The 20,481-nt window shown below is 43.7% G+C and overlaps 1 protein-coding gene across 1 annotated transcript in view; it reads left to right on the top strand.

The window, feature by feature from the left end:
- The window catches only part of LOC133021882 (voltage-dependent T-type calcium channel subunit alpha-1I-like), a 138,623-nt gene that overhangs the window by 103,983 nt on the left and 14,159 nt on the right, over nt 1-20,481 (top strand). Inside the window, exons 22-33 of the mRNA XM_061088889.1 lie at nt 643-821; nt 940-1,066; nt 2,061-2,186; nt 2,770-2,859; nt 4,532-4,724; nt 5,541-5,692; nt 6,979-7,088; nt 10,370-10,503; nt 12,366-12,436; nt 14,903-14,981; nt 16,897-17,018; nt 18,501-19,022. Coding sequence (XP_060944872.1) covers nt 643-821; nt 940-1,066; nt 2,061-2,186; nt 2,770-2,859; nt 4,532-4,724; nt 5,541-5,692; nt 6,979-7,088; nt 10,370-10,503; nt 12,366-12,436; nt 14,903-14,981; nt 16,897-17,018; nt 18,501-19,022 — 1,905 coding nt within the window. The remainder of the gene's footprint in view (nt 1-642; nt 822-939; nt 1,067-2,060; nt 2,187-2,769; nt 2,860-4,531; nt 4,725-5,540; nt 5,693-6,978; nt 7,089-10,369; nt 10,504-12,365; nt 12,437-14,902; nt 14,982-16,896; nt 17,019-18,500; nt 19,023-20,481) is intronic.

Raw genomic sequence — 20,481 nt, 5'->3', positions numbered from 1 at the left:
GCACCCAAACATCTGCTGAATAACTTTTATCCCTGAGCTCTTCTTCATCTTGAAATAAACCAGTGCCGACACTTTCCTCTTCAATATGAGAGGAGTCTGATTTGAGAGGATTTGGGGCCCGGTGCTGTGTCAGCAGATCAGAATACAGAATGGAATTCAGACAGTTAAGCTTTTCCTTGAATTGTTGTGATAAAATCTACAGTCAGCAAAAATCTAGAGCGAGTTTAACTCCACAAACAAACCCAGAGTTTTTGCTGAGAATCCATCGCTCCTGAATCTATCAGTTATATTTTGAACGTAGACTCTAATCCTTTCACTTCCCCCTCCTCCCTTCACTTCCTTTATCTCTCTCCTCGTCTGTTCCTTCTCCTTTTAAACGTTCCCTTTCTAATATTGGGCTAAAGGATCTGTTGCTTGTCTTTCTTCTCCCCCCTCGGTTCTTTCATCTCCTTCTGTAACAGGGTTTTGGATATAAATCCTCTCTGCCTTCATCACACTCTCCTCCTCCTCCTCCTCCTCCTCCCAGATTTCCTGACTTTCATGTTTAAAATCTCCTCTCTTCCCCTGAAATACCTGTTTTGAGGAGCTGAAGAAATCTGAATATCAAAGTCACCAGCGTCTCTTGCTCTCTCCCTCCATCAGGTGGTGTCCATGGGTCTGTACCTGGGGGAGTCGGCCTATCTCAGGAGCAGCTGGAACATCCTGGACGGTTTCCTGGTCTTCGTCTCTCTGATTGACATCGTGGTGTCCATGGCGGGCGGCGCCAAGATCCTCGGCGTGCTGCGCGTCCTCAGGCTGCTCAGGACACTGCGTCCTCTCAGGTTGGCCGGACAAGCCCCTCCCACTTTAGACATAGAATAATGATCCCTCAAATTATATGTAGTGGGAGTTTGTTCCAAATCTTGAGAGAATTCTATAATCCTCGTGTTTGTCCTTCAGGGTGATCAGCCGGGCTCCAGGCCTGAAGCTGGTCGTCGAGACCCTCATCACGTCCCTGAAGCCCATCGGCAACATCGTCCTCATCTGCTGCGCCTTCTTCATCATCTTTGGCATCCTCGGCGTTCAGGTAAACATCATTAAATATAGATTTGTGTGCTGTTCTGTCTATTCTCATTCTTATTAATCGTGGGATCTCACGAGACTTTAACAATTCATGACTTCTCTGTGCAAAAACTTGAATTGGGCCTGTTGGAGATCTAATGTGCCCCAACACAGTGACCCCTCAATCAATTTTGAATTCATGGGCCTCAGATCCTTTGACCTGAAACACCTGTGGAACATAAACCTCCTTAATCAACATATTGTATTTACATGAACTGAGATCAGACACGTCCATTTAACGCCAGCAATAAATATCCAGTTCAAAGGAAAAAGCTGAGTATTAGAACATTATGGTTTATTTATCTGAAAATGTCAAACTGGAAAATCCAAAGTGAATATCAATATGAAACATTTTGAAAGCAGAAATACACGGAGACACAGGGTGCAAATATTTCAAAGGTTTTCTAGCTCTATTGATTACAAACGAAATAAGAAAATAAAATGGCACTCGTATCCGACAAGGTTCAACTACATTTAAATTCACATGATACAGATTTTTATTGGGTCTGCATCAAATTGTATTCAATCATAAACATGTTTTTTTCGTGAATTATTCTCCGAACTAAGATGGCTCATTAAACCACAGATATATCCACTATTTTATATCTGTCACCTTATTTACAGGCCTGTTCACATACAGCTGACTTGGTTTTTCACATTTTTATGTAGTTAGCGCAGCAGCACAAATTCTTTAGCGTCTGTTCTCCCTCACATCCCCTCACGTTGTTATTCCCTCTGCGTGCGCTGTCATGTATTATTTCACTCACTCCTGTCTTTGATGTGGTCGACGTGATTGAGAATTTAAAAAAACTGATTTTTGATGTTTCACTCACACACTTGTTACTGACGCTAATTATGAAATTACTTCAAAAACGCGGTGAGAAGTGTCCTCCTCAGATTTTTATCTCTGTGTGCTTCTGCCTCTCACTTCCCTCTCGCTCTGTGTTTTCCTTTCCAAGCTCTTCAAAGGGAAGTTCTTCTACTGTGTGGGCTTCGACGTCAAGAACATCACCAACAAATCCGACTGTCTGGCTGCCAACTATCGATGGATCCACCACAAATACAACTTCGACAACCTCGGACAGGTACAAGAAAGAGAAAGGAGACGTCGATGACACACATATTGTTATGAACGTGCTGATTCTGGAGAGTTTGCACAAACAACCGTGCACAGGCTCAACAACACTGAGAAGGATTCTGTAGAATGTAGGTTTGCACATCCCCCCCCAAGGCCCTTAATTCAAACAAGCTGCACCAAATTTCACACACTCAAAGATTTCAGACCCCCTAACCTGCCTGATTTTTATTCATTAGGATTAAGAGGAACGAACAGAGGTGAAAACACAACCTTCCTTATTCTAAGTTACTGTGCAGCAGATAGATAAGTACACTTAGTTTAAGTTAAGTGCTTTGTTTTTCTGGGAAATTGGTGAAAAGGTCAAAATAACGTCTTAATGTTCAATGTTGAGAAAAAGGGATAAACCTAAATTTGATGAGCTCTTCCCTGACCGCTGTCCCGTCCTTCCACCAATTTGTGGAAATCAGTTGTAAAGTTCTTCTGTAATCCTGTTGAAAAACAAACCAAAATTGTGGCAGAGCGAAAAAACCTGAAACTCATCCAGCTTGGGTCTAAATAAAGTCGTATATCTGTCTGTCTCTCTTCTCCAGGCTCTCATGTCCCTGTTTGTTCTGGCCTCCAAAGACGGGTGGGTCAACATCATGTACCACGGCCTGGACGCGGTGGGAATTGACCAGCAGGTAACAGCAGACTCACACTGTGGTCAAATAACACACACACACACACAACACAGACCCACGTAGACACACAGAAACTGTAGATCCATCCGTCCATCCATCCAACAGAACCAACAGAGCATCAGAATCCCGTCAAAATCTGCATCTCTCCTCAAAACTGAACAGAGAGGACTCGTAGTTACTGAACTGTAGTGGCCGGCTTAAGGTTCTTATTTCAGCTGAAGTTTTGGATCATGAATCCAAACTTTAGATCTTTTCCTTCAGGCTCAGTATTCTGCTCAACTCAAACTTGTGGAAACTGCTGCTGTCATATTTTATTCCGTCTTCCTGTGTTATATTGACCCAGTAGTACAAGTTTGAACATATAATATTCCACCATCAGTCCGTCAGAACTCATTCAGAATCAGGAGAGAAGTTCTCAGAAACACTGCACCTTGAATACCTGAGTGGAAAACTTGACCAGACTTGGATCCACGTGTCTCAGCCTCAGTCCAAACTTCCTCTGGGTGCTCAACGTAGACTGTGGATGAACATCCAGGGTACACACACACACACACCTGACTGAACGTCAGTGTGACAAGAAGTTCCTTAAATGTCAGAAACCATCTTCTGAAACATTTACACTAACATGGAGGATGCAGGAGTTAATGATGGACCACACGACAGCTCCTGAAAAGTGAATCCACATCACAGACTGGAGTTCATACGTTTATTGTGATGCATGTCAAAGTGTTTATCATTTCTGGTTAGTTTGATTGTAAATAGACATATGATTCCATGACAACAAGAGGAAATGTAATGACAGCTGATACTGACTCGCTATTGGCCGAGGGCTTGTACCAGCGCTACATTTCTGCCACGGCTCCGCCCCCTGATCGCTGTTCTTCTGTATCTACAGTCTGTGTGCGTAAGAGCCACCAATTTGTTTCCTACATTGTAAAATAAACATTATTCCTAATCTAAGCCTAATAGTAGCTCTACAGTACTAGTACTCAATGTACCGTGGTTTAGATAAGATGAGAATTCCAGTAAACTTTCCCACACGTGTGACGTCAAAGTCCAATGACACGATGCAGATGAGTGAACGGAAGCTGCTGCAGAGTGAACAGATTCCCTTTAGGATCCGTTTTATTTGAAAATCTATTAAAGAATCTATTAAGGGGAGAGCATTATTCGGGATGATTCAGCCCCCCCCCCCCCCTCGGGGAGAAACCTCGCCGCGGTCCAACTTGGATCTGAATGACTAATCCAACGCCGCGCTTTCAACGCTCCACACGCTTCCAAATTGAAAATCTCACTCTCATCTCCGGTCTTATTGCAGCGGAGCTTGATTTTTTCGTCTGGTAATGACTCCCTCCAATATCCACCCAATCCCCCCCGTCTCTCCCTAACAGTGACTCGCTCTCCTTCCTGTTCCTCTGTGTCCCTGCCCCCCCCCCCTCAGGGCAGCTCTGGGACATTTGGACTTCATTAGAGGTCGATGTGTAAATTTGTCATGTAGATTATCGTTATTTCAATCCAGAAACTGATTTCCACAAAGCATCTCTCAGATTATCCCGATACGTTAAAAAAGATCTTGTTCGTTTTGTCCTTTAACAGCTTATTCTCATAAATCCTCTGCTCTCCATTCTGTTTCTTCTCCTTCTTCCTCTCACCCTCTTCTTCCGACTTCCAGCCGCTGACCAACAGCAATCCCTGGATGCTGCTCTACTTCATCTCCTTCCTCCTGATCGTCAGCTTCTTCGTCCTCAACATGTTTGTGGGCGTGGTGGTGGAGAACTTCCACAAGTGTCGGCAGAACCAGGAGGTGGAGGAGGCCAAGCGCCGCGAGGAGAAACGCCAGCGCCGCATGGAGAAGAAGAGGAGAAGTAAGAGAGGGGGTGGGGAAAGTAAAGATTGGTAGATGAGGATGAAATACAAACAGAGAAGAAGAAGATTAGGAAGAAAGATTTGGGGCGTGAGGAGAGAGGAAAACGGAAAGTTGGGAGCTGAAGAGCAGGTGAGAAGGAGGACAGATGGAAGGAGTGAAGGGACATGAGGATAGATGGAAGAGAGGAGGACAGATGGAAGGAGTGAAGGGACATGAGGATAGATGGAAGAGAGGAGGACAGATGGAAGGAGTGAAGGGACATGAGGAGAGATGGAAGAGAGGAGGACAGATGGAAGGAGTGAAGGAACACGAGGATCGATGGAAGAGAGGAGGACAGATGGGACACCTGAACCTCGAGGGACTAGATGATGAAGGGATGGAGTCCTCCTGAAAAAGAGTGGAAGACCAGAGGGAAGTAATGAATCAAGAAGGAGAGTGGAGGAATCGAACAGAAAGTGTGCTGTAAAGAAATCATATTAATAAACCTTGAGAAATAATATCTTCTCTTGTAAATGTTCAAAAGACAGAACAGGAGATTTATTACTTAATATTTTAAGTTACACATCCTTGACTCATTCTTGGCTCCGCCCCCTGGTTTTTCTCCCCTTGGGTGTAAATACATCAGTAAATAAATGATGCCTTCATTTTTCTACATTATTCCTTCTGTGGTTTTGTTTACTCACTCTCTCCCTCTTTCTTTCTTCTCCTCCCCATCTCAACCTCCCTCTCTTCCATCAATACCTCCTCCCTTCTCATCGATCCGAATCCCCCCTTCACCTGATTCTCCTCTTCCTTCCTTCCTTTCTTTCCACAGAGGCCCAGAAGCTGCCGTACTACGCCTCGTACGGCCGCACCCGCCTGACGATCCACACCCTGTGCACCAGCCACTACCTGGACCTGGTCATCACCTTCATCATCTGCATCAATGTCATCACCATGTCCCTGGAGCACTACAGCCAGCCGCAGGTGAGCGCCCCTCGGGGCTGCAGCTGGAGGCATCGTGGGCGGCAGAGTGAGACACGGCAGACTTGTGTGTCGAGGGGATTCTGAGTAGGAGGTGGATGCACCATCTGGATTTTTTTTTTTAAAAAGTGGGCACCCCCCCCCGAGGCCGGCTGCCAACCTGCTGCTCTGAATCAGCGGCAAAAAAACAGCCGACGAGCAAAACACTGATCCACACGCTGGAAGACAAACACGCCACGGAGCAGGGTGTTGGTTATGTAAAATGTTTCTCCAGGCAGAAATAGAATCGGAGTTAAATCTTGACTCTTGTATGATCTCGGGTTCTTTTCACACTTCTCATAGTAATAGTAAACTCTTTTTTTTGTGTGTTTTTACAGTCCTGGGCAGGCAGACATCCACAGTGTGTAGTTTTAACTTGTGTTCCCACTAGGGTTGCAAAATTCCGGGAATATTCAAAGTTGGAAACTTTCCATGGGAATTAACAGGAATTAACGGGAATTAACGGGAATATACTGGAATTAACGGGAATTAACAGGAATTAACGGGAATAAACTGGAAATGTTGTGGGTAATTTATACTAACTGTATTTACCTTGTCATATACAGACATAAATATAAACATTTTGTTTTGTCATAGGCTGATTTGAGCCCTGAGGAAACTTTGGGCACTTGACTATATGCTTCTGCGTCGTTGTGTCATTCTTAACATAGGTCTTTGCACAGTATTTGCAAATGTACACAGCCTTTCCTTCTACATTGGATGGGGTGAAATGTCTCCACACATGAGAGAGTGCACGTGGCATTGTTCTGTAGAATAAGATGAGAAAAAAGTCTGTAAAAAAACACTAATGCAATGCCAGAGATATAAATAGTTAGCCAAACAATTGGAATCGTCTGTGAACATATTTTACAATTGATGGATAAATTAATGGAAATAGGCTAGATGAACAGATGAACAATCCTCAATAAGCATGCTAGTATATTTTCCCCAGTAATATCATCAAGAACTTACCTGACTTGTCCCGTTCCGCCCCTTTGCAACCCTAGTTCCCACTAAGGAGGCGAGCAGGTAGCGACAGCAGGCCTAACAAATATCCTCTGTTCCTGTAATTCTTTAACAAATCCAGTTACTTTAGACAAACAAGTGTTTCTGCTAATTCATTAGTTCCTTCCTGGTGAGATTGGATATAATTGAGACAGAGGAAATGAACTGTCTGTAAACCGAGAGTCACAGCTGCTGTCTCTGCTTCTCTGTCTTCTGTCCCTCTTTGACCCTGGTTCCTGCCTCAGTCTCTGGAGACCACGCTGAAGTACTGCAACTACTTCTTCACCTCCACCTTCGTGATCGAGGCCACTCTGAAGCTGGTGGCCTTCGGCTTCCGACGCTTCTTCAAGGACAGGTAGGAAGGAGGCGCTCCGAGCCGACGTGTGGTAACAAAGAATCCGCTGCTGTAACAAATCCACTTAACTCTTCATATTTTCAGACTTTTCCTGCTGGATATTGGAGATAAACTCTGTTTTTTAATAACTTCAGAGTCTTTTGAACTGATCCACAGTTCAGCGTCGCTCTTCAACTCGCTGGAGCTGATTGAGTTGAGGCTGTGACTCTCACTCAGTCCTTCTCACAGGAGGAGGAGTGGAACTGAAAGAGGAAACGTTCTCCTCATTCACACTCACTCAACCATGGGAACACTTTCACTCAAGCTGCTGCTTCAAGGTCAAACAGTTTGCTTTGTGCTGCTTTGACTCTTCATGAGGCAACTTCAGAGTGGAAGCTCGACATAATAGTGATGTCTGGCTTTAAACTTCAATACCCACTCGTACTTCAATATGAATCTGTGCACAGTGCACGTGGCCCTGGGATGTGAATGTGTATATTGAAAGATTATTCCGAGCACAGAGCTTGTTGTGTAACAGCTGCCACCTGTCGTACATTTGAGAATCGACAGAAATCCTTTTTGCATCATCAACTGATCAATCCTCTTATGGTTGATTAAGAATAAAACACAGTTTGCTTCCCACTGCTGTTCACTGGTTGTTCCTGTGATAATTAACAGACTCACATGTGAGGCTCTGCAGGTGGATTTTAATATCTTCACCTGACAATCCAGTTGTGTGGTCTTTTCTCAGCCCTGAGCTCAGGTCGGGGGAGCAGCTGTGTAGGCGCTGGTGAATATTATTTGAGATTCCTCACTGTGTAGATTGTATTATTGCAGCCTGCGATCTATTTTTAAGGGATTGCGGGTCCGCTGGAGGAAATTGCTGTTGGTTATTTGTCCCCTTCCCAATCTTCCGATGCTATTTCAACGTCCTTTGCCTTCCTCCCTGTTTCTCTCTCTCCCTCTCTCTCTTATTCTCCTCATATGAACAGAATAATGAACGGCCATATTATAGCTTCTGTCCTTCATTTTAATTCATGTCTTTATCTCTCCATCCCTTTGTCTTTTCCATCCCTTTCCTGCCCTTGTTTGGTTTTGGAAACCCCTCGGCTTTGTGTGGCGACCTCGTGTTGTGTGCATGTGTGTGTTTGCATCCTGTCAACGGAGATATTTTTTGGGACGAGTCACATTAACTGTGGAGGAACGTTCCCTAGGCAGCAATTTTGCAGTAAATTGAGTTTAAAAATGAAAGAAGCTTCTCTAGATTGAAAAGAATTGGAGGGAATATGTTTTCAGAAAGCTTGTTAAGCGACTGGCTTCCCAGCCAAGAGGTCACATCACATTACGTTATGTTTGACTCAAGGTAGTTTTCAGAGCCAAGTGAAATCAGAATGGGTCTAATTCAAAATGTTGTATTTGGAAACTGCTCAGCGTAGAATTCAAACACCTGGAAGAACATGCTCCTGACAGGAAAGAACTTCTGGAACAAAGAAAAGAGAGGGTGCAGAATGATATTCAAAGTTTCCCAGATGAGGTAGCGGACACCTTGTATCTGTGTACATACATCTACTGATGCCTAATCTGGACACATCTTCAGTGATGTTCCTGGAATCATTGGACGTTTCGGGTCTTTCAACATCATACGCCCTCCTCCAGGTGACCCAGCCGGGGCTGATCAGACCCCAGCTTGTGTCCAGATGACTAGCTAGCTACCATGACTCCATGGCTCCCCTCTTTTGAGCCACAGCCATCTTGAGGCTCTCTCTGCCGCATCGGTGGTACTGCGGATGGCTCTCCTCTTTCTCTCACCCTCGATGCCTAAACTACTGAAGGCTCTGGCCAAGGAACGGGCTGCAAATCCTCTGCATCCAACCTCCACAGGGAAACACCTTGCTCTCCAGCCAGCCTGCTGGCAGTCACTGACCAGTCTTGCGTACTTGGAGAGCTTCCTCTCAAAGGCTTCTTCCAAGCGATCTTCCCACGGGACTGTCAGCTCCAGCAGCACTGCTTGCTTGGTGGATTCAGACACAAGGACAATGTCTGGTCGCAGGGTGGTGACTGCAATATGGCTGGGGAACTTCAGCTGATGTTCAAGGTCCACCAACAACTGCCAGTGTTGGTGTACCCTTGTATACAGAGGCTTGAGTCCTCGAAAAACAACAAATGAAACCCTTTTGAAATCACTTTGAGTCGGAGTGTGTGCAGCAGGGATCGTGGATTGAAAGGTCTCAGAAACACACTTTAACAAACATCAGTGTGATAACATTCACCTAATATGACAGAATCCATCGTTTAGGAAAATGTATTTCACGTGCACTTTGACTTTTTAGTTTGGTCCTTGTCTCATCTGCTAACATGGAGGAGGCAGAGTTTTAACCTATACTGCAGCCCGACATTAGGGGGCGATAGAGATGATTTGGCTTCACTTTTGTAAAGTTCTTATCTTCACTACCGGCTACACAAACACAAAATATGTGTTGCACTCATGAACTCAGCGTTTCAAAAATAAATTGGGTTCAATTATAACTTGAAGTGCCATCACGTAGAAAAACATCACACAGAGGAACTATGAACAAAAACAAACTAAAAACAAAACAAAAAAAAATGGGTCTGTTTCAGTCATTCGACTATCGTCAGCTTCGTACCATTACACTTTGAATTTATTACAACTATTATCATATTATTGCAATTATATTCACGTAGATGTTTTTGTTTAGACACTTAAATAGCATTGGTCTGCGTTTTTTAAATGGCAGATATTCGTATTGGTGATGAACCTTGTTTTGTATTTGCGGCTGGATCGTGGATGAGATGACTTCATTTGTCGTGCACGTGCAGACGCCAGTTTCCAACACAAATGGCAACACACGAGTGAACAAACAAGAAGTGATGCATCCGGAGCTGCAACATTTGCATAGTTTTGGAAATGTTCTAATGTTATTAGCATAGATATTCACGACGAGCCTTCAGGTGGTGTCGGGCTGTGACGTGTCTCCTTCTGCCAAGTCAGTCGTGGGACAATCATGCAGATTATGCATGAAGTTGATGTAGGACATGAATATTAATTTGGAAATTAACATAACACTGACAATGATGTGTGTGGTCATGACGTCCTGCGCCACACACACACACACACACACACACAAACCAAGAGAGGACTACAAACTCAATCTGCTGATTATGCTGTTTGATGCTTTCACCTGCAGCAGATTCTACAGATTAAAGTAGATTAAACTCTGTGTGTGTGCGTGTGTGTGTGTGTGTGTGTCTCTGTGTGTGTGTGTGTGTGTGTGTGTGTGTAGATGGAACCAGTTGGACCTGGCCATTGTGCTGCTCTCGGTGATGGGCATCATCCTGGAGGAGATTGAGATCAATGCCTCCCTGCCAATCAACCCCACCATCATCAGGATCATGAGGGTGCTCAGGATAGCACGAGGTACGCACACACACACACACACACACACACACAAACACACACTTTTAACCCCATGTCCTCACAGCGGCTCCACAGGTCTCTCTCTGTCCTGTAAGCTTTTAATGTGAAATGCTAGAGGAAGAGTTGAGCTGCACTGACTTGGGATCAGCTCTGGATAAAGAGATATTCACCATGTATCTCTTTAATCAGTTTAATCACTTAATTTAACTCTCTAGAATGATTTGACATTGGACCTTCTCTCATTTCACTTAATTCCAATATGCGTGTGTGTCATTTACCGTCCTGTTGTTGTCCAGCTCGGCCTGAACGACACTAAATCTGATTCCACTTCTATCTTTCACTCACCTTTTTAATTCCACTCTTATTCAGCTCCTGTGTTGTTATTATTCAGAGGAAATTTTAAAACTATCTGTCCTCGCTGCACAAGCTCCTCCTAACTTCCCACCGAGGAGGATAAAGACTAATTAGATCAATCTAACTTAGTCGTCGCCCTCCTCCCGTTGACCTCTGACCTCTGCAGCGCTGCTGAGTGGACCCAGGGGTAATGGGCCAATTAAACAGCAGCCGCTGGTAAATAACAATCCAGTGGTCGGGACTTTTCCTCTTTTCTTTTTCTCTCCTTTCATAACATTTTTACCACTCTCTCCGAATGCTAAGTAACTGGTGCGAGTCTGGGGAAGAATATTAATGTTGAGAATGTTTTAAAATCATCCACCTCGTCCTCGTAGGGGAATTTTAAAACCACTCTGAACAGAAGGAGAGAACCAGCCCCACTGGTCGAGCAGTTGGAAGATAATAAGTCTAACAGATCCATTTATAGTCATTTGGCCCTTTTCTGCTGTTTTCCATAAAACTGCAGCACTGATTTCACCTACTACTTTAAATGATTATCAATATGAAATATATGCAAAGAATCCAAGGTACAAAACATGTGTTATATCCAGAGGAAAGGGACAATCAATAGCTAATGGCTGAAGTATATTTTGGGTTAAAGGTTACTTGACATCAGATGGTGTTACTTTATTTTAACAGGCACACGTACGTGAACGTAGCAGCGGTGAACCTTCACTTCCTGTTCACTCACAGACGACAACAGTAGCTTCCTGTGATGAAGCAAATTGCAGGAGTTCCACTTTGATGACCTCGATATTCACTGTGACATCCACAGACCTGTTTCTCTGCTGCATGTGAAGCAGGATATTTGAAAAGATGAAAACATTATCCACTTCATAAAATGTATTTCTCTGCCCTATAACCAAGGGTCTAACTACCTTGCCGGCGACAAATACATGTTTTAACACATTTAATATTGTGTATGAGATATCAGGGGCGTTGCAACAGGGTGGTCCAAGCAGGAGACGCAGCCAGATCACTCACCAGGTACTAACCAGTGACTGGATCTCTCAGGACCGAAGTGAATCTCAGGTCTGCAGCTGCTGGATAATGATGTTGTAGAGAAGCCTGGACCACCAGGCTCCACCACCACATCCACACCCTCCACCTCCCAGGAGCTTTTATTATGTGAACGACCGCTTTCGTTCCCCGTCCGACTGCAGCCTCGGTGTTTCCTCTCCCCTCTCTGCTTCCCCCCCACCCCATCGTCAGCCACGCTCAAGCAGAAATTGGGCCGGTGGGAATTGCGGAGTGTCTCTAAGGGAGAGTCCAGGAAACCTATTTCATGTGCCGTCCATTTGCTATCTCTCTCCTCCTCTTTTCTCTTTACCTCTTGATTCTATCTCTCTCCATCTGCAGGTGTTTCTCTTTTATTGGTCACGTAAACACACAAGTGCAAAGTATCACACAGACACAGACACACACTGACCATGATCTCTCTCTCTCTCTCTGTCTCTCTTTCTCTCCAGTGTTGAAGTTGTTGAAAATGGCAACAGGGATGAGAGCTCTGCTTGATACGGTGGTCCAGGCTCTTCCTCAGGTATGTATCACACACACAGAGACACACACACACGCACAAACACAGAGAGACACACACACACAGACACAAACAGGTATCCTCCCTGTTCTTATCACAAGCCCACACAGGACTTAATTAACATTTGTGGAATGATAAACGACCGGCATGGATAGAAGTTCCCGAAGAATTGTGGCATTCAGGAATTCGGGTTATGACTAAAGTTTCTTTTCCCTCGATGTCGCAACTCTTCGTCTCCTCACGTTCGTTCAGGGAAAATAAAAAATGTAATTTTTCATTCCCAAAGCTGTTAAAGAGACAAGAGGAGGTAGGAAGGAACTGCTGCTCCCTTGGTTCAGAAAGAAATGCTTTAACCTTTAATCAGCTTCATATATATATATATATATATATATATATATATATATACTAAGCCAAAATGTTCCTCTTTCCTCTTAGAGAACTGAGATAAAAACGACTCGTCTTTTTTCATCTCATGTATCTTCTCCAGGTGAAACATTTATTTGGCTGCAGATAGAAAAATAACTAAGTGAAGTTCTGCCTCATTTTAAACATTATGAACCTCTAAATCTTTTCTGTCTGTGTTTTTCTGCGAACAAACCAGAGGAAAGTGCACTAATGGATGTTCCCTCTTCAAAACAGCTCTTTATTCCAGACATTTGTAATGGAGTGATTCTGTGTGCGGAGGATTTTTGTTTTTTACCGAAGTTTTGACTTGGTCCTCTGAGAGAAGTCTGTCACATGTATGAGTAGAAAAACACATTCACACAGACACGTTAACACGAATAAACACAGTCTGACACACTGAGGTCAAATTAACCTGTTCTCCGTGCTGTCCCTGATCTCCGAGACACATTTCAATGGTTTTGATGGGTTTGACTTTGGCGGTAGAAGTAGAACACGACAAAAACACACAACTTGTAAACACAAGACATCATAGGTCAACAGGAAATAAATAAATGTTTTTTAGAGACAGGCCATATTTTATTTCCTTACTCATAACTTTGCTTTTTAGTGACTTCAGGCTCCTTCATGCTGCTTTATCGTATGATAAGAGATGCATCTTGTGACTTATTTGACCAGATTTGCGGCACAACTGCGACAGAAAATTGTAGAAAGAAGATTTTTTTCTTCGTCTAAATACAGAAAATAACACCAGCGCAGGTGTTTTCGCTCCGGAGAGCAAATGTGTAAATATGAAAGTCCTCTCTGACAGTGTTTCCCTACAAGCTCCAGGCTGCAGCAAGCTGCTCCTGCTCCTCAGCTTTCTCTCAGTCTCCGCTCCAGGGATCGAAGAACCCATCGGCTGGGCTCGTGTTACACCATGCAACTGCTTCAGGGCAAGTCGCAGCTTATTATATCCACCAGGAAACATCAGCGTGCTCGACTGGAGAGCCTCTGGCCTCTGGCTCTGCCTCAACTCTCCCAATAATCTCTGTTTTCATCGTCGTTCCCTCTCTTTCTCCCTCTCCTCCAATGAAACCTTTTCGTCTCAGTCCTTCCTAATCCACTCTCTCTCCGTTTATCTGCCTGTCTAATGGAACATTTTACAGTGGCGTATTCTAAAGCAGCCCATCGCCTTCCCCGTGAGGTGACTGAGCTGATGGTGTCAGCTCGGCGCCTGCTATCGCTCCCCAGGGGGTCCTCTCCTCATCTGCATTGCATATCACTATCTGCGAACAGAGCCGCGGCACGGATGGATTCACGGCTGTCATGGAGTCAGCAAGTGAAATATCCGCCAAACTCTGTAATAGAGTGATTATCCTTGATTTGAGGCAGGGAGGGTTTTTTGTTGAGAGTTATTTTAACCTCCGGTTTTTAGTGTTTCCAATTATTTTTCATCTGATAAGACGTTGCAGCATCTGCCTGTTCAGATCGATAACCTCGAGGCGCTGGAGAATAACATTACAGTCTCAAAAGTTCTGGAATATCCGGTGCAAAATCAGCCCAACAGGAGAACAAGAAGGGAAATCATCTTCATCGCCCCCTGGTGGCTGGCTGCAGAACATGTCATGAACCCCGCGTCCTCCATGTTTGCAGATGGGACATCAAACAAAACAATAAATTCAAAACTTCACGTTAAAAACACTTTTCTCAAACATTCTTTGCTCCAGGAGACTCGTACCTGGATCTGGGATATTTTTGATTTGACTCAAATTTAAACTTCTTTGTCCGGCCTATGATACGCAGCATATTTTGGATAAGGATTTATTTTGCAAGATGCTTTAATTTGATATGATACATGAGATAAAAATACTTTATTTGCTTTGCAGATAATTAGGGTTGGAATTTACTTAGTTGCCACGGAAACGGATGCTCACAGTACGAGTGGCTCTATGACGAACACGTGGTGTATAGAAGGGTTTTTGTATTGCCATGAATATTGTGATAATCTTCTAAACTCAGTATAATAGCTATGACAACTACATGAGTAAGATGTGTTCTTATGACGTGTGTTTCTTCTTGTGCCAGGTGGGGAATCTGGGTCTGCTCTTCATGCTGCTGTTCTTCATCTACGCTGCTCTGGGAGTGGAGCTGTTCGGAGAACTGGGTGAGATCCACCGTCCACTCAGTCAAATCACAACCTTTAAATAATTACATTACTTGTAGGTGGCTCATTTTCTTTTACCTGTTCAGTTTAATTGGTCAGATAAAGATATGAATGCTCAACAAAGATACAAATTGTTTAAATCAAGTTCCCTGCAACTGTCTTTATTCTATTTGAGACAGAATGAAAGGTTAATCACAATGAGTTAATCCTTCTCTCTCTGAGTGGACCTGCTCTCAGTTAAATAAACCGATGGAGCCTAAAAATAGACTAATCAATTCCTGTTGCTGTGTGTGGGGGGGGTAGGAATGAAGGAAGGTCGAACTCAGGTGACGTGAAATTATAATCAGTCAACCAAAGAATCAGTGTGTAATGAAAATGATAAAAAAGTCCATTATTCTCATTCAAGGTTACATGGACCTGATTTAAGTTTGTATTTTTTTAATCCAGCATTTCTCACTTTAATAAAAGACGCTTTTTGACACTCGGACACTTTTTCCAACTGCTCCTCGTTCTTCCAATAGATTCTGGAATCCTCCAATGACAAATATGCACTCGGTTGATTGTTGTTTTTCAAACTCATGACGTGTTTGGGTCATTGAAGATTTCAGATCAGCTGCAGAACCTTTTGTCCTCCGTAAGCTTTGTTCAGCCTCAGAAGAATTAGAGGCATTAAATGGACGGATTAACCAACACTGCAGGTTACAGTTGTTACACATTTTACCAGCAACACCAACCTCTTTATTTCTTCACAGCAGACGTTTTTCACTTCACTCTGTGTTTCAGCACATTTCTCACACATGCAGCTTTTTAACGAGAGCATGTGGAGAGAATCAAATCATGAGTGGATTCGTTCCAGAGACAAAGAAATGGAGTAACGGGCGAAATCGTTACTGAACAGAGACATGTTGCTTTGTACGTTTAGTCCGTCCACTCTCACGATGATGCTCTTTAGAATCAATAATGTTCTGTTACTCAGTTTTAGATACTTTTACAATTTGCTTTTATAACCTCCACACCAGTATGAGGATGGTGCGATGCTTAAATTCTGCATATTCTGCTAAAAATGTGCCTGTTTTAGTCAGAAAAGGACTTTTCATCAGTGGTGGGAAGTAACGAAGTAGAAATACTTTGTTTCTGTACTTAAGTAGATTTTTCACATATCTGTACTTTACTTGAGTATTTCTTTTCCTGACGACTTTTTTACTTTTACTTGTTACATTTGAGCACCAATATGTGTACTTTCTACTTCTTACATTCTCAAACTGGCTCGTTACTTGAGCAGCGGAGGTTGGCGCAGCTCTCTCTCTCTCTCTCTCTCTCTCTCTCTCTCTCTCTCTCTCCCAAATTTCTCTTCAAAATTTGTAAAATTATACATTATATACATTATATTCATATTGTTGTTATAATTTTTCAGACAGTTGAGATAAATCTTGAGGAGAAACATTTTGGGTTGTTTTGTGTCTGCATAGGCCTACTATAAAAAGCACTTTGCATTTTAAATTTTGGTACTTGTACTTTTACTTTTGATGCTTAAGTACATTTCAACACCAGATACTTTTGATACTTTAGTACTTTTAATATGAGCTACTTTAAAAATTTTTACTCAAGTCGTTTTCTGACGGGTGACTTCTACTTTTACCGAAGTCACTTTCAGGTAAGACATCTGTACTTTTACTCAAGTATGGCTTTCAAGTACTTTATACACCACTGCTTTTCATGCATCAGCACCGGTCGGAGACGTTACGTTCTTTTGTTGTTTTTACAGACATACATTGTTTTGATCTCTTTAACAATATATCTGGCTCTGGATTGATGCATTTTCAACCTGGAAATAAGCGTAAACGTGTGATCTACTCTGAAGTTTTCCCTCTCTGAACCGGTTTCCTCTCCCGTCTCGTCTCCCCCCCCCCCTCAGTGTGTAACGCCGACTACCCCTGCGAGGGAATGAGCCGCCACGCCACCTTTGAAAACTTCGGCATGGCCTTCCTCACTCTCTTCCAGGTTTCCACCGGGGACAACTGGAACGGCATCATGAAGGTACCGGGTTTCATGTCTTCACGCCACACACTTCCCCCTCCTGACATTTTCACATTTTGTCATGGGGACCGGGCGGTGTAATCGGCTTCGCTGATTGGCTGCTGCATCCCTCTCTGCCACCTCATCTCCCGCATGTTGAGACGGCACAAATTGTTTTACACGAGGGGTCAAGCAGAACGGGGAAGACTCAAAGCAGCTCCAGCCATATTTACAATTATCTCCTTCTTTTTTTTATATTTCCTGAGCCGCCCCAATTATATTTGACAGCGACCTCCTGACAGACAGACGCCGGGACGTGATGGTAATTGAAGGTCCTCGGTTCACATCCCTCCACCAGACGGTGTTTAGACGAGGGAAATGAGAAAGTGTCGAAAACGTTAATGTGCACTCGACAGAAACCTTTCAAGGGTGATTGTAGATTAACTTTTCTCTCCCAAAATATGTTTATATTCGATCCTCATCTTCGCTCTCGTCCGTCACCTCAATCAACTCAATCCCACCCGAGTTACTGAGCTCTGAAACCTGTCTCACCGCTCGGGTGTGACGTGTGAGACTGAGAGTCGGGGGATGAGAAGAGCGACAGGATGAAACTCTCGGGACGACAACATGTTTTCAACAAGCTCAGATTTTCCGCGATTTTACAAATAGCTTCAGCACAAAAGTGAAATGATAATGAGAACTCAACATGTCAAGGAAAATTACTGCATTAGATTTGTTTTTTATTTATTTAGCCAATTCAATCTCAGACGTTTAGAAGAAAATCACCAACAGTTGAGCCAATCATTCCGGTTTAAATCAATTATCAGCCATATTTATAAAAAACTATAATTTAACATTTATTCAAGAGTAATACCAAAACAGGAATCTTTTTTTTTTTTTTTTGTGATCAAATTTTTATTGGGATTTGAAGAACAACAATCATCATCATTCACCAGCGCATAAATAAAGTAATTACCGTATACAAACATGAGTGTACCCATGTACTCACACACACACAGATACACACATACACGCCGGATATTAATAAAATGAAGACATAAAAATAAAATAGAACGATATATCTGAAGATAAGTATATAGGAACAGTTAAGTGCAATACATATGTCACAGAAGCAAAAAGCAAAAAGGTGCCATTGAAGTGTAGCCTAGTTAGATCTATCAAATGGTTAGATTCCGTCTACAATTTACAGTACACAGTAAAACATAAACAGGCAATATAAACCAAAGAAAAGAAAAGAAAGCAAATGTGAGGATTTTCTATTTTTGTTTGTTTGAATTCGATCATTTAAACAAGAGGAGATCGTGAAGCAACTTGTATATTATTTTATAATTATCTTCCACCTTTTTCATTCTATGTCCCCTCCATCTCCCAAATTGCTCACTACTCTTCCATGTTGTCCACCCACTCTTCCTCTGCTTTTATCTTCCTGTCTGACCCTGTCTTCCTTCTTCTCGTCTTCTCTCCCCCCCCCCCACCCACCAGGACACGCTGAGGGAATGCCCCCCCGGCCGTCCGAGCAGCGACTACGGCTGCCACGCCGGCCTGCAGTTCATCTCTCCCATGTACTTCGTGTCCTTCGTGCTCACGGCTCAGTTCGTCCTGATTAACGTCGTGGTGGCCGTGCTCATGAAGCACCTGGACGACTCCAACAAGGAGGCGCAGGAGGACGCCGAGATGGACGCCGAGATCGAGCTGGAGCTGGCTCAGGGAGGCCTCTGCTGCATGATGGGAGGCCTCGGGGCCATCGCCGGGGCAACGGGCGGCGCCGCCAGCGGGGCGAGCGGCGGCGGAGGCGTGACCGGCGCCATCACGGCCGGGACGGCTGCAGGGCCGAGCGGTGTAGGGGTGGCACCGCTGCGAGATGGAGGAGGAGGAGGAGGAGGAGGAGGAGGAGGAGGAGGAGGAGGAGGAGGAGGAGGAGGAGGAGGAGGAGGAGGAGGAGGAGGCTGTGCAGCTCACGAGGGACACACCCACCATCGAGGTCGGCTCTACTCTCCGGCTCAGGTGAGAGGACTTCTACGTTTCTCAAGAGAATCATTTCTCCAGATACAGCCACACTTTTACTTATGCAGATAAGATATTATGCTCTTGGGTTTATTTATATTTCCTACAAGTGACTTCCTGCTTTTCCTGCCCATTTACTCATAAACCTCTAAAAAACCCAGATCGATAGTAAATGTTGATTGAATTTAAAAGTATTTAGAATCTAATATATCCTTCTCTTGTCTAGAAAACGGTCGACATGTTCATTTTATTGTAAAGTGACTCATGGTCTGTAACAAAACCCAAACAGCTTATAAAAATCTGAGTTAAAAATTTGAAGAAATACTGTTAAAAGCTGATTTGGTTTGAGTTTTATTCTGATTTTACGCCAGAGGCAACAGGATCTTGGCTTCATCCGTCCATCCCATTCTTAGGAACATAACACCAGGGTTAATTATATTGCATCTGGAACAAACATTAATTTGGACCAATTATGACCTGAGTGGAATTTTGAGGTCAAAGATCAAGACCCCAGTGACCCCACCAAACCCTTTTTTACCTCATGAACAGTTTTTAATTTTGATAGCCTTCAGAGGATTATTAACAATGTTGGCACGAATGTTCACTTGAACTCGCAGATTAATTGATTCGCTTTCAGTTGTCATAGGGTTAAAGGTCACAGTGACCTCATATGATTGTGGAAAACAAGTGTGTCGACTAACTACATGCTGGAGGAGGGAAACAACCATCGAGTGGTGATTCTAGTTCGGAAGGACACATGTCTCTGCCATGTTACATCATTTCCTGTTTCCATCAGAGAGATGGAAGTTCACCCTGTAGTCAGACGCTATATTCAGATCATGGATTCAGAACACAGACCTTCTATAAGTTGAATGAGTTTGTTTCGTTCAGCTGTGCACTGTTTCATCGTGTGTGTGTGTGTCTGTGTGTGTGTGTGTGTGTGTTGAGACTTGGCTCAATAATCAACCCCCCCCTCACCTTCCAGAGCTCCTCAGAGGGGATGTAATTCGGGGGGGGGAAACACTGCCATGAGTGTTGGCTCTCGTTCTGGAGCTCTCTGATTGCTGAGCCTCAAACAGCGAGTCAGAGCAGCCGCCTCTGTAATCACACTCACATCAAATTATAGAACCTGCAGATGAGAGCAGGTATTTATAGACGGGCGCTGGCTGTGGCAGAAAGAAAAGGAAACCAGGTAAATAAAGAAAGATGGAAACAGAGGAGAGGTGGGAGAGATACATGGTAAAGCTTCTGTCTTTATATATAAGCACTTTACAGTTCATTCACTGCATCTCTGGGCAGCACTTTTTGTCTAAGGGGCAATTAGGGGTTCAGTATCTTGCCCAAGGACACTTAGGCATGCGGATGGGGAAGATTGGCATCGAACCGCCGACTTCCTGGCTAGAGCCACAGAGAAAACAGGAAATGGAAATTGGGAGCAACCTTAGGACGAGAGAGAAAG

Source organism: Limanda limanda, chromosome 2, assembly GCF_963576545.1.
Source record: "Limanda limanda chromosome 2, fLimLim1.1, whole genome shotgun sequence".
NCBI lineage: Eukaryota > Metazoa > Chordata > Actinopteri > Pleuronectiformes > Pleuronectidae > Limanda > Limanda limanda.
Note: the sequence above shows the minus strand (reverse complement) of the source record. Positions and strands in the feature narration are given on the sequence as shown.